A 13,404-nucleotide genomic window follows, 5' to 3' on the forward strand; every position below is an offset into this window, starting at 1 on the left:
GTGAGGCTTTTTTGCTCAACTTCTTTCCAAAAGATGAGGAAGGGCTTGGTAAGGGGCTATAAACGGTGGTTGAGAAAGTGGACAAAGCAGAGAAGGAGCCCGAAAGTTTCTCTTTTCCCCGGTAGAACATCGGAAGGGTAGAGGCCAGCGTTATGTAAGTGTGACGATGTTACATGGCCTCGTGAGAAGGGTCGATAGAGAGCGAATCTCCCGTCTATACGGGGTAGCTGGGCAACTCGTCAGGCTTTCTTTCCACTCTTTTCGCAAGGGTAGACCGTCAAAGGATGGGTCAGACGAGAGGTTCGCGCCCAACCAAGTCTTCAGGGACTCCGTAGCTTGCCGACCGTCTGTTGCACAAGGGAAAGATGGAAGCCCCATTGGGTGCCAATAATACCTAGGTATGATTCCATCATTCCAGAAGGGGGTTGGAAGGTGCATTTGGGCGAATGGAGCAATGGGAAGATATTCGGCAGATTGGGAATTGGGAGTCGAAGCACAGAATGCGCCCCGTCCGGCTAAAGAGAGACGGACACAGGGAATCCCTCTGTTAGCCCCAATGGCGGCTAAATCAGTGATTCCCGGGCTCGGCGAGGCTGGTGGTGCGGGCTAGAGAGGAGACTGGGCTAGGAGGGGGCTTGGAGGGGGGAGAGATGACACCTCGAGACGAGAGAGAGAGAGAGTGGTGTATTCTCAGCGGTGTCGAGGGGAAAGCTGTCATCGTTCATCGATTCTTGTAGCCATGTAACAAGCCATGTGGACAGTAGCGTGCATAGAGGGTGCTTGATGTGGAGGATGAAGATGGTGAGAGAGACGAGGGTGGAGATGGCAATGGCGTTGGAGAGCGCGTTGGCGCACGCGTTGGCGATGGCGATGGCGATGGCGATGTGGATGTCGATGGAGGATGCACTGCGTTGTGGAGGCGGTCAACTTCAAGGCCAAATCACGAAGCTCCCCACAATCTGGCAGTGTTTGGTCTGCATCCATCATCACCATCATCACCATCATCACCACCATCACCACCATCACCGTCAAGGTTCCTTCAGACCAATACCACCTCTACTGTCTTCTTCCGACACTACGCAGTACGCCAGAGTGCACAGTCGCAGGTACCTACTAGGTAGGTAATACTACCTGTACCGCCCGTTACCACTTCAATCACTCATCAAATTACCACCTAGACGTACTACCCACACTTCCCCCCTCCTTCCCTCCCCTCCTCTCCTCCATCTACCATCCCAAGAACTCTTCTGTGACAATCATCAACAATACCCAGGACTGACTGCTACATAGTACGAAGTACTCCTCTCCTCGTTTCCGTTTTGCCTGCTTGACAGGTCGGACAAAGGGTGACAAATACCGGCCCTTGACCAGCCAAGTCCCTCAACCTCGACCCTCATTTACTCCTACATACCGTAGCCCTTCCCTTAGCTCTTTGTCCATCCCAATCGAAAACGCTACTGCATGCACCTCAACGAGTCAATTCTGCTTCTCCCTCCTTCTTTTCCTTCTGGAGCTTTTCCAAGACTTTCTGGTCGGCCCTGGTTACATAACACCCAGGGCCTCCTAAGCCATACACCCCTGCTGACGACCCTGGTCCTGCGATCATTTCCTGGCCCGTTCATTCTCCCTCTACTCTCGCCAGGAAACAAGCACACCACCTTCTGAGACCTTCTGAAGCTACTAGGCCCAAACTCTAGCACAAACAAGGTATCTGCGCCCGTCATGCATGTGGTTGAACTTAACCTTTTCCCCGGTCGAGATTGCCCATGTTATTCCCACAGTTTCCCCGGATTCTTCCATATGGCCCGTGGCACGAGTTCAGCCTGTGCGCTCCAGCAGCATATTAGATCCGGTGGTTCTACTCCTCCCGAAGTCGAGCTCTGATCAACTTATTATTCTGTACACGGCAGTTCTAGTGGGAGATACAAAAGAGGAGCTCTGCACGCTTCTGCGCCTGCCGCATCCTCCTTGGCCACATCCCTGTCTTCCCTGCCTCTCTCCACCAATCTGCTTGCTAGTCGTTGCCCTGTCGATCCTCGACTGCCTCGGCCTCCAGGTCGATCGGAGCATCATCGCTCTGACAAGAACACTCTCAGGGAAGCCTGGTTCTCATACACTTGGGTGTTGAGATTTTGGCAAGCTCCTGGGGTCGAGACTTGAGGACTCAGCGCTGTGGTGAGCAAATGAGTCCCCAACCCACTCTTAGCTGAGTCCAACTGTAGCAGGAGCTCATTTTGCTCTGCGGACTACTGTTTTGTCATTCCTCGGCCAGATATCCGGCTCGCTGGCCCGGTTCATCTCAGAATGTTCCATACTTTCGAGACTGCACAATATCACAGCCCAGAACAAGCCGAGCAAAATGCAAGCTCGGCCACAAAGCGAAGAACCTCCACGGTGAGGGCTTGCGAGCCTTGCAGACGCCGGAAGATCCGGTGCAGCGGAGAGCAGCCCTGTGAAACATGTCAATGGTACAGGAAGGCTGCGTCGTGCCATTATACCGAGCCCAGACAGCGACAGATCCCCTCCAGAAGGTGAGCAGAGACTGCTCATGCCACAGTCGGACAGTCCTGACCTTTGGTATACAGGTCTGTCGAGAAGATTTCTCAGACGCTCCAGGATTATCGGGTCATCCTACAAAAGCTCTTCCCAAACGTGCACCCAGACCAGCTGAAAGAGCTCCCTCGCGAAAGACTTGTCGACCTTGTCCAGAAGGGCAATCAATTTCATCCCCCATCGCCCCGGACACCCAGCGTGGAAGAGAAACCGCCTCCCGTGAATCCTGATGCTGCCAACCTCGAGCAGCTGCAACCGACGCCGGAGGACGGCAATGACGGATTTTTAGACCGCAAAGCCCATGCTCTGAAGGGAATTACGGACGATGTCAACATGCTGTCCTTGTCAGTCAAGCAAAATTCAACCTACCTTGGCATATCTTCTGTGATGGCGGTCCTGAGAGTCATCACCTGGCTCGATCCAGAGTGCCTGACCAAATCTCCCGAGAGGAGCGTTATTCCAACCCGTGAGCCATCACCAACTCCGGAGAACAACAGGATGGAGTCTGATCAGACAAGAATCGACACCTCTTCGGCGTCCGCTTGGGACGAAATACCTCTGATCAACGCATACTTCAGCTATGTCCATCCGTTCATACCCTTGATTGAGGAGCAAGTCTTTCGAGATACCTATATGGCGGCACAAAGGACCGACTCTCGCTGGCTTCTACTTCTCAATAGTGTCCTAGCCATGGGCAGCGTGGCAGCAGGGACGTCGGAGGACGCGGGCCATCATGTCTACTTCAACAGAGCGAAGCAGCACCTCAGCATGGACACGTTGGATTCTGCCCACCTTGAGACTGTCCAAGCGCTTGCCATCTTGAGTGGCTTTTATCTTCATTACGTCCAGATACCCAACCAGGCAAATGCCTTGATGGGTGCGACCTTGAGAGTTGCGACCACGCTGGGACTGCATCGAGATTACACCGAAGGTGTTGGGCCCACAAAAGTCCAGAAGGCATCATTCTCCATTGAGATGCGCCGCAGAATATGGTGGTGTACGTTCATGTTGGATGCTTGGGCCGGCAACACTCTAGGAAGGCCGAGCATGGGTCGAATGAGCCACGCCATTACAGCCAAACCGCCTCAAGAACCCATCGGGCAGTCTACGACCATGCTAGCATTGGTGCAGGAGAACATCCGCTTCTGCATTATCAGCACAAAGATGGAAGATGCCCTTGCCGTCTCTCCTCTTCTGGAAGAGTATGAGCGGTGTCCTCTGGATGCCCTATATCAAGAGTGGTACAAACATTCATCTGTGCAAGCAGACTCTTCATGTCCAACCCACAACGAGCCGCCCGGCGTCACGGTTGTCAAAAATGTCATGAGATGGCGCTACTTGTCGAATCGAATCATCCTTCACCGCCCTGCTTTGCTCTGGTATGCCATGCGCAAGATCCCATGGGAGAGTCTCTCTCCGGAGAGACAAGCGGCCATTGAGCTGTGCCGTGGCGTTTCTGCGGATCTGATCAATGACATTGCCTCCACCTGGCGAGGTCAGAAGGCTTGTCAGATGTCCGGCTGGAATGCCACTTGGCTCGTCTATCAAGCCGTGATGGTCCCACTTCTTTCACTCTATTCGGATCCTCACGACGTTGACGTGGTGGAGAGCAGCCGCCATCAAGTCGAAGTCGCCATGCGAGTCTTGAAGGAGCTGCAGGGCTGGTCCAGCACCGCTCGCCGGTCGCTCGAGGTGATTCTTCGGCTCTTTGACGTCAGCAAACGCCATTCTGCCGCTCTGCAGGAGTTCCACGAGACATACCTGCCAAATACCATGGACACGCCGACGTCGTCCACCACGCCGGCTCCACAACACGCACAATTGACGACGATGCCGGCGCCGTCGTTCCGTCCCACCTACATTGACGTCTCCTTTGCCAATACCTACGGCAACATGGACGACCTGAACACAGCCACCCAGGAACTGTTCATGGACAACATGTTCGACACGCTCAACTGGAGCACCAGCTGGGACAGCCCCATTGGCGGGACTCCCATGATGAACGGCTGGGATTATAGTTCCATGCACCACTGGGCGGGCATCCCCCAGGGGGATGAATATTTTGGCGGTTTCGCCCTTCCTGCTGACGAGTCCGACCCCAGCAGCCAGATGGGTGTGGACCCTGCGGGCGCAGGAGGAGCACCTCCTGTAGGGGTTGGCACTGGACCAGGCGCTGGACCAGCAGGGGTCGGCCCTTTCGACGTGGACATGCACCACCAACACCCCGCCGCCGCCGCCAATCCCGGGGATATCATGAATGCGCACTATGCACATGGTCCGAGTATGGATCATCGGCCCTCTCGATGAAGATGGGAAAAAATGGGGGCGGGGACAGTCCCAATCGGTATCCTAAATGGTCGTATGCTGCATGCCTGCTTCCCGCTCAGAAGGACGGTGACGACGACGACCAAAACTACAGCCGCACAGGGTGATGAAAGCAAGTGGTAGAACTCGCCAGCAAGGCAGCCTTTCTCTTGTGCCTCTATTATTCACGGACATCTATCTATCAGATATTATCTATATTCGTGTTTCTAGATCCTGATCTCTTCGACCTTCTTTTCCTTTCCTCCTCATGACATCCACACCTCGCTCATCCGTCTAGTCTAGTCTGGTCCTGTGCAAATCAAATATCTAGCGCCGACTGGGCGGAAGAAAGAGCCAGCCAGCCAAACAACCAACAAAACTACCGACACAAGCCGTGTCTTACATACTCAAGCCAAAGGGAGGTTAACTCAGTTGGTTAGTCAGGTAACGCTGCGTTGAGCTGCGCTGCTTTGCGCTATCCCGCGCCAAAAAAGGAAGTTACTAGTTCACCACCGCTACCGCCCCTGGCCTCGCCCGCCTCTGGGTAACTCACCTTACCTACCATCCAAATTTCTCAGCATACACATCAATGTCCCAGCCTCCTTGCCGGACAAGGTCGGCGGCCACGTTTCGCACGTCACGCACCAGGCCGTCAGGGCCGGAGACGATGATGCAGATCTTCTCCCTATTCCTGCCCTGAGTGGTATCTATATCTGTATTCTTCTGTGTCGAGGGAGTGTATGGTATATTTCTGAAGTTGGTGTTGGGACTCTGCAGCGAGGGTGGACGAAGCAGGGATGATGAAGATGTAGGGGATGAGCCCGGTGGGCCTTCGTCTAGCGCCGTGGAAGATGAAGATGATGAAGAAATTCCAGGCACGTCGGCCGAGGAGGACGGGGAGACGGACGTGACCCAGCTGTAGATCTCGCTCTGCATATCTGGTCGGCCACCTTCGCCGCCATAAGATCGTGTGTCAAAGGCCTGTGTTACTAAAGCTACGGCGTCATCGCAACATTCTTGTTGTGCAGCAGAACGGATCATTGCCTCGTTACCGTTTTCGCCGTCGTAGCGTGACTTGACTGCGCTCGCTCGTGGTACTGTGCAGATCCATTGTCCATGTAGCTTTTCCTGCCTTACCCAAAAATGTGCGTACTTCGAGTCGGATAACCATGGAGCTGAATCTGCAACAGCGGTTGGAGTGGTCTTCAGCCCGTTCTTATATGCAGTCCTTGTGCTCAGAAGGAGACCAGCATCAGCACTGCTCCCCTTTCGAACACGAATCGCCCAACAAAGCGGATAGGTAACCGCGATCCCGCTGCCTCCGGCGACGAAGCACACACGATCTGCCGACTGTGCGGCAGCTAGGGCTGAGGTGCTGCCGTAAGGACCGTCGAGGACGACTTCACAATGTTGATGGTGGCGGGCGTAGTGGAGCAGAGCGAGGGAGAATCCGTCTATTGCGCGGATTGTGAGTTGGAGAGGCCATGATCTCATAGCGGCTATATTTTCTGGTGGAGCAGGTGAAGCTATCGTAAACGGGTGTGCTTGAAAACGATACTTGAAGCCCATAGAAGGAACGCTGAGAAACACGTGCTGACTGGGAAGCCATCCATGACGGAGATTTGTCTGTATTCCAAGAACTGGTCGTCTTTGGTGGTCCAGGGGGATCTCGCAGTGGACCAGGACAGTGTGGCCATCTGGAGCGACATCTAATGTCGCAATGAATCTTCGAGACGACAGTGTCATGCGCCAAAGGAGCCTGTCGACGGCCCAGACGGCCAACGCTGCGCTGACATAGGGGCGGGCTGTATGATAATGGAAAAACAGAAATACCAGAGCAACAAGCTGGAAAATGATGTGCATCACCAGGAAGGTTTCGTAGTAGAGCTGGCGGAACCATCCAACGCTCGTGATATAGATGACATAATAAGATATCACTGCACAGATACCGAGAAAAACGAGTTTCGTAGTGAGGAAGCGGAGCAGGGAAAACCCTAGGGGCCGGAGGAGGGTGTACCAAACAGCGAGCATTCCGCACATGTGAATGACGGCGAAACAGGTCATCCACTCGCCAAGACGACGGTGCAAGATGTTGAGACCCTCATAAGAACATCCTGTAAGGTATTTGAGGGGTTGGTTGTTTTTGGCGGCCAGGAAGTAGAGGACGGGTAGATTCACAACGAAGAGCAGACCAGCTCGATCGGCGAGGATGAAGATCCATGGCAGCGATAGGGGGATGTGGTAGAAGAGATAGAACAGGTTGACAGCGAGAAAGAGGAGGACGACAAGGGTGGTGGCGTTGTTAGGGAGAGTATTCGAGGGAGACGTTAGTGCTGGAATGGGTCGAGGCTGGAACATCAAGAAGGATTTCAGCCGATCGAGAACAGCTGGTCGTCGTCGAGAAGTTGGCCAGGATTGGGACAGCAACGGCGTCGTCTCTCCACTGTCGAACCCATCTTCTTTCTGCGGGGGTGTACTTGTCCCTCGGGCTGTCAATGTACTGCTTGATGATGACGACAAGCTCGTTGCAGCAACGCCATGGTTTCTGAGTCTCGGATCATTCTTGTCCCTTCTCTTAGGTTTGGGCGCGGTCCTCTTGTAGAAGTGAACGCCCCCAGTAACAGCAACTGCGAGGACAATCCATGCGTAGTATGTCAGGAGGAACTTGCGATGCCATAGGATGGCTGCGATGATCTTGCGGGTATGTTCCGATTCGGGGACGCCACCGGTGTCTGCGAGCGTTCCGATGAGGCTGTTAGAAGATTGCAGGGAGAGGCGAATGATCTGGGGCCATTCTTCAGGTAACACAGCGTCGTCCATAGGGCTTGACAGGCTGCCACAGGCTGCCCTGAGAGCCAGTAGCGATGAGAGGGTGCAGGCAAGTTCAATGTTGCCGTTCAAGTTGGGAGGCGTGAGGGTACCAGAGTCCCATCTTATCACGATTAGATCCTGTGCCCGTAAGCCGGCGAGGGCGGGTAAATGTTTCTCTTTCGGAATTTAGATGACGCCGCCCTGTGTCTGCCCTCGCAGCCATGTGTTTGAACAGTTGCCGCCTTAACAGAATCTACCTCGCTATGACATCCTGGAACGCGACCTCGCCGTCGCCATTGCCGTATGTCCGGACACATTTCCAAGGTTGCAACGACCGACCGTTCCTCTCGGAGCTACCACAGTCAATGCACGGTTTCTATACGCTGCGGCTCCCTCTTTTTCCTTTTCTCACAAACTCTCGTAGACATGAATTGTGGTCCGACATCGGATACAATATCCGCAACGACGTCCATGTTCTTTGCATAGGCCTTGCTTGCGTCTAGGTATAGGCGTGCTGAAAGCCAGAAACCCCAATCCCCGAGGACGAACTTCAAAGCAGCCGTCCCAAAGGCTTTTCTGTCACGTCAATGTCGTTTCTACGCCCAATCCGACCGGCTGCGCGACCACCATCGCCCTCACCAATATCCACCCCAGCCACCAGCCCCGTTCAAGCGCCGAACAGACGTACAAATGTCTCCTCTGCCTGTCAGCACTGCAGGGTCGCGCGGCGCAAGGTACGTGGCGTACTGTTTGTATTCATCTGACCCATGTACTTGCTGGCCTTGCTAAAGAAGGCGGTTCCTTCAGTGTGACGGCCGCAGACCGTGTACACAATGTGTGGACGCTAGCCGCGAATGTCTCTACCGGACGGACCACAGGACTAAGAAATATCGGCAGACATTGGTGACTGAGCGCAATGAGAGTCAAACAGAGTTGGACGGGCTTCTCCACGCCATCCGCACGTCTTCTGAATGGGAAGCCATGGGAATTCTACGCTCTCTGCGTTCTGGAGCTGACGTATCCACGGCGCTCAAGTCGGTGGAGGCCACCACCCCGCAAATACCTGACATCTTCGAGCAACGCTTGGAAAAAGTATACGACATACCCCAGTCAAAAGAACCACCCGCTGTGCTCTCCCTGTATGGTCTTTTGCAACCTTTCGACCAGGCCACGAGTTCTCCTAGCTCCAGTGGACGAAATTCAGTTCAATGGACCACCGTAATTAAAGACCCCGAGATCATCAGCTATCTATTGGATTTGTACTTCACCTATCATCACCCCCTTTGCCTGGTCATACCTGAACCATTAATTCGAGCTGATATGGCCTCTGGAAGAACGAGGCATTGCTCACCTGTGCTGATCAATGCAATCCTCGCTGTTGCCTGCACGTTCCTGGGCTTGCAGGACGACGTCAAAAGTGCTAACGACCTTTGGCCGTCGGTCGAAGATTTTTTTATTGAAGCTGAAAGGCTGTTGGCAGAACACCCCGAACCTAGTTTGACTGCAGTAGCAGCCCTGTGTCTTCTCGCAGTGGTCGAAAACCTACACCTTCGCTGTCAGCGGGCTCGCAAGCTTTCAGGTCGAGCCATATGCATGGCACTCTTTCTGGGTCTTCCCCTGGGAAGAACGAGTGATGAGGAGCAAACGGAGGCGACAGCGGACGACAGGGCCCTGATTGTTGTGCAACAGCAGCTGTTCTGGGTCTGTTACCAAGTTGACCAGTGAGCTTTGGAGAGATATCCAGAGATGTAAAAAGCTGATGTTCATACAGGATGGCTTCAAACAATGCTGGCTGCGCGCCTCAAATCATCATCGACGACCTCGGGATAAGACTCCCGAATATCGACGACATTGCCGCAACCGGGCCCTGGGACCCCTCGTCCATGCTGGTGCCTTTTTCAGACTTCAGAGACAGAAGTTCCTGTTGGTTCTACCTTGCGGAACTCGCGAAGGTCGTTTCTACGACCATGTCTCCACCGAGAGCTCTTGTTCATAGTCGAAAGAATAGGGATATCAGACTTTGGGAATTGAGCTATCAGGCTTGGTACCGCCGCCTGCCAGCTTCATTTGCCGTCAGTGATACCGCTCCAGGACACGTAATAGCGATCCACATGTGGTACCATGGCTGCTTGATACAATCATTCCGACAGGTTGCTGCTCCTGGCCGTGGCGATCTCAGCGTTACGGCACTTCAAATCTGTCAAAACGCTGCTAAAGAGATTACTGACCTCTTCAGCTGTTACCGCAGTCGCTATGGGTTGAGAGGCATTAACGCTATGATGTGTCAAGCCTTGCTTGACGCCTACAGCGTTCATCTCAGTTGTTTCCCATCGGCTATCAAGGACTTGTTGACTGTCGTGGAAGCTTTTCAGGATGTTTCTAAACGACAGCAATGGGCTCGGACGTGGCTCAAGAGGCTCGAATCCCAGACCCTACACTCTCCAGTTGCAGAATCTGCTGCGATAGTTGAGGCCTTGTTTGGAAGGCACGAGAACACGTCTGAGGAGGGCCCCACTGTCCAGGAATGCTCCTCGGAGAAGCCGCTCGTCGTGAATCGCACGAATGCAACGACCAATATCGACCTCATTCCGAACGCAGCGTCGCCGGAAGCTCAGAACGCAGCACTCGCAGCAACGACACGACCACATCGCTGGAATGATGATTATTTCTTTTCGCCCTTTGTTCGACATTAGTGTCACTGCCGGCTTCCTTATCCTGACCTATTGGCTGCGTCGCGCGACTGAACGTGAACAGCGCCGTGACTACGTGGGGCGATGACGTTTACGGCGTCTAGAACTACAGGAGTAGCGAGACGTTGAGATTGGAACTGGTCAAATACAGAATACCTGGCGCAGTTACGTGCGTTTCCACGAGCTGTAAGCAGGCGCTTGCCTCCTCCAGGATACCTGTTGCACCTTCGGCGATTCACTGGTTCTCAAGTCCTTTGAAAATATCGGCTTGGTTTTCCAAACAGAAAGGCTGAAATTCAGGACGCATAGCACTGGTAAGTCGGGACGCAGGTCCGATTCGTCTATCAGGACAGAGTCTCACATAAGTCTACTACCATACAAAAGCCGATGCAGGGTCTTGATACTATTCGGAGACGATTCGGATCACCCACGGATCTCTCTTGGAGCCAAACGCTTCGTTAGACGCAAAGACTGTTCCAGATGCAGGTGCCATCCAACTACCTCCATCTTAGGCCAGTTAGACGAGATGCGGAAGAATGTTAGGGTTCAGGCCCTCTTTTCCGCCCACTGAGACCGCTGATAATCCTGCCTGGGCCCTGGCTCCCCTGATGCATCGCCGGGCCGAGATGATATGAGTGGGGTTATGGAGCTCACCCCAAATTCAAACCTTCCAGATACCTGCGCGGAGAAATCTATCGGTACCACAATCCATAATTACGCCGAATATATAAGGGTATACGGGTGGTCCTCTTTGGTTGTTGTTTATTCCATCACATCAGCAGTATGACGAGGATGACCGTCCTACCAGAGCAACTTGCCAGCCTCTTCACCCTGCCTGTGGGTCGGGAAAGGCTGCAAAACAAAACCGCCTCGAACCAGGTGGAGATTCTCAACAATCGCAAACTGGCAAATGCTTCCATCACACAGGTTCTAATAGACTATTTCTTTTCATGCACTGGCACTTTATTCTACATTTTCTCTCAGGACGATGCGGCCGAACTGTTCCGATCTGTCTATATGAATCCCGAGGGTGCTACAAAAGCGTCACTGGGTGCACTATGTGCCCTGGCGTCTGTGGCCAGCCAATACGACGATGCCAAAATCGACAGGTCTTTAAGACAGTCGTACTATGAAACAGCGAAATTCTATCTAGACGAGTGTATTGAAGAGGACGAAGTGCTGGGCATGCGCGTCCTATGCTGCTTGGCCATATATTGTGCCATGGACAAACGCCTGACCGCGTGGACATGGACATGTGAGTGGGACCAGGTAAAAACTCGAAATCACAGAAGCACAGAGATGACTGACCTGAAAAGTGACTGGCTTGAAATTGGCGAGGCTTCGGGGACTCCACCTCGATCGACCTCCTCCCTCTACATCGCCCGAAGAGTGGATTGCGCAGAGAAAGGTCTTTAGGACCTTGATATTCCTGGGCTGGTAAGTACACGATTTGTTCTATGATGGCAGAGAACCGTGGGATCTAACTTACGGGTTCTATCAGTTGGTTCGCCTCGACCCTCGGCAGAAGCCCCGAGATTGTGGAGGCCTTCCAACCAGGGTTTGAGGAGTCGTTCACAGTGCAAGAGGACCATCCGCTCTTCGAATCCGTCGCACAAGAACAAATGACATCCATTGGCGTGCTCACGACTGGCGTACTCCGAAACGTCTTTTTACCCAAAGAGCTCAGTCTCATCGCTACTCGAGAATACAAACTCAAGATTGTTGATTGGTTAAGCAAGCTTCCTCCGATCATGCAACTAGAGTCACTGGTTGATAATCAATACCTGACAGTGGTACAAAGACGAAGCATCTTCCTCGTCCATCTCAACTATCTTGGAGCACTGCTCCTGCTCTATCGTCGTCATGCCATCTACCTTTCCACCATGCATAAGGGCGATTTGTGGGAGCTCGACGGAGACGTTGTCGAAGCATTGGGCTATGCCAAGGATGCGCTTGACGTGGCCACGCAGTCCTCACGAATCTTCGCCCTTCTTCTCTCCGAGAAAGCCCTTTTCAAGCGCTGCTGGTTGGCGATTTACCAGTCTTTTAGCGCATGCACCATGTTGCTCTTCCACGTCGCCCAGAAGCAGCTTCACGGAGCAACTCCCGCCGAGTGCGAGGAAGAGCTTTCCAGCGCAGAAACTTGCCTCGACACTCTAAAATACTGCGCAGAAGGCGATGTTGTTGCCAGAGGCTATCATGACATGCTCGTTTTCTACTTCCATGCTTTGAAAGCTTCGCACGATAATTCCACCACGGGGACAGCCCGTGATACAGCAATGCAAGACGGAGTGGACGGAGTGGACGGAGTGGACGGAGTGGACGGCGAGGAACGGCCGTCAGCAGATGGCCCTTCCCGTCCCCAAAAGGAGCCAACCCCGGACAAGGTTGCAGAAGATGTTTCCAATACCTTCAACCAGGCTTTTGAGCAGGGCTGGCGTGATGAACTGGTGCCTGCCTCCCTGGTTTCAGATTTTGTCCGTCGCGAGATCCCAGAAGTTGCCACAGGCTCTCAATCTAGGGCCTATCGCGACACTGCTATCTATCCGGACGCGCCGGTCTTTGGCGGCCCGTTTCAATGGTCGGCAAATTCAATTCCTCGGGCTTAATAAGCCATTGGCCCCTAGGGGTCTCACGAACACTTGACTAGGGACGAGGCTGAGCGCTGATAGTGGACCCCTGTATTGGCCAGGGATGTGCAGCACGGTCTACAAGGTGAATAGCTTGTCCGCAGCTCCTTTCGCGATAAAGTCAAGGCTTGTGTGTCGTTTGGTGGGGATCTCTGGATTCTTGGGCGGCGTTATCAAGGAGGGAAAAGTTCTTGAATGGCACCTTTAGTTCCTCAGCCAGAAGCCTATTCACACTTCTTCGTTCAAGCATCCATTGATTTATATTTCGATCAGGGCCCCATAGATACGTGACTTTTTCTTGTTGCAGGAAATCTCCAGGCCCCAAAATCTCATACGGATACACTCTATGTCTATCGGAGACCAATCGAACCAAACAATGCTGGAGCGGGAACAAAGACCGTGTAGACCGAAACATC

At 53.4% G+C, this 13,404-nt stretch overlaps 4 protein-coding genes across 4 annotated transcripts; 3 read left to right on the forward strand and 1 right to left on the reverse strand.

Moving 5' to 3' along the window:
• Positions 1-2,304: 2,304 nt before the first annotated feature.
• On the forward strand, positions 2,305-4,860 carry Z520_00093 (uncharacterized protein; the record flags this gene model as incomplete). The annotated part of the gene is made up of 2 exons (XM_016770614.1): positions 2,305-2,531; positions 2,586-4,860. 2 exons carry the CDS (start codon positions 2,305-2,307, stop codon positions 4,858-4,860), a joined length of 2,502 nt encoding a protein of 833 aa, XP_016637524.1.
• A 555-nt stretch (positions 4,861-5,415) lies between these two features.
• Positions 5,416-7,677, reverse strand: Z520_00094 (uncharacterized protein; the record flags this gene model as incomplete). The annotated part of the gene is made up of 1 exon (XM_016770615.1): positions 5,416-7,677. One exon carries the CDS (start codon positions 7,675-7,677, stop codon positions 5,416-5,418), a length of 2,262 nt encoding a protein of 753 aa, XP_016637525.1.
• Positions 7,678-8,649: 972 nt separating this feature from the next.
• On the forward strand, positions 8,650-10,361 carry Z520_00095 (uncharacterized protein; the record flags this gene model as incomplete). Its single annotated transcript, XM_016770616.1, has 2 exons — positions 8,650-9,389; positions 9,440-10,361. The coding sequence occupies 2 exons, from the start codon at positions 8,650-8,652 to the stop codon at positions 10,359-10,361; spliced, it is 1,662 nt and encodes a 553-aa protein (XP_016637526.1).
• A 789-nt stretch (positions 10,362-11,150) lies between these two features.
• Positions 11,151-12,967, forward strand: Z520_00096 (uncharacterized protein; the record flags this gene model as incomplete). The annotated part of the gene is made up of 3 exons (XM_016770617.1): positions 11,151-11,613; positions 11,675-11,795; positions 11,860-12,967. 3 exons carry the CDS (start codon positions 11,151-11,153, stop codon positions 12,965-12,967), a joined length of 1,692 nt encoding a protein of 563 aa, XP_016637527.1.
• Between the last annotated feature and the right edge of the window lie 437 nt (positions 12,968-13,404).

Source organism: Fonsecaea multimorphosa (assembly GCF_000836435.1).
Source record: "Fonsecaea multimorphosa CBS 102226 unplaced genomic scaffold supercont1.1, whole genome shotgun sequence".
NCBI classification, from domain to species: Eukaryota; Fungi; Ascomycota; class Eurotiomycetes; order Chaetothyriales; family Herpotrichiellaceae; genus Fonsecaea; species Fonsecaea multimorphosa.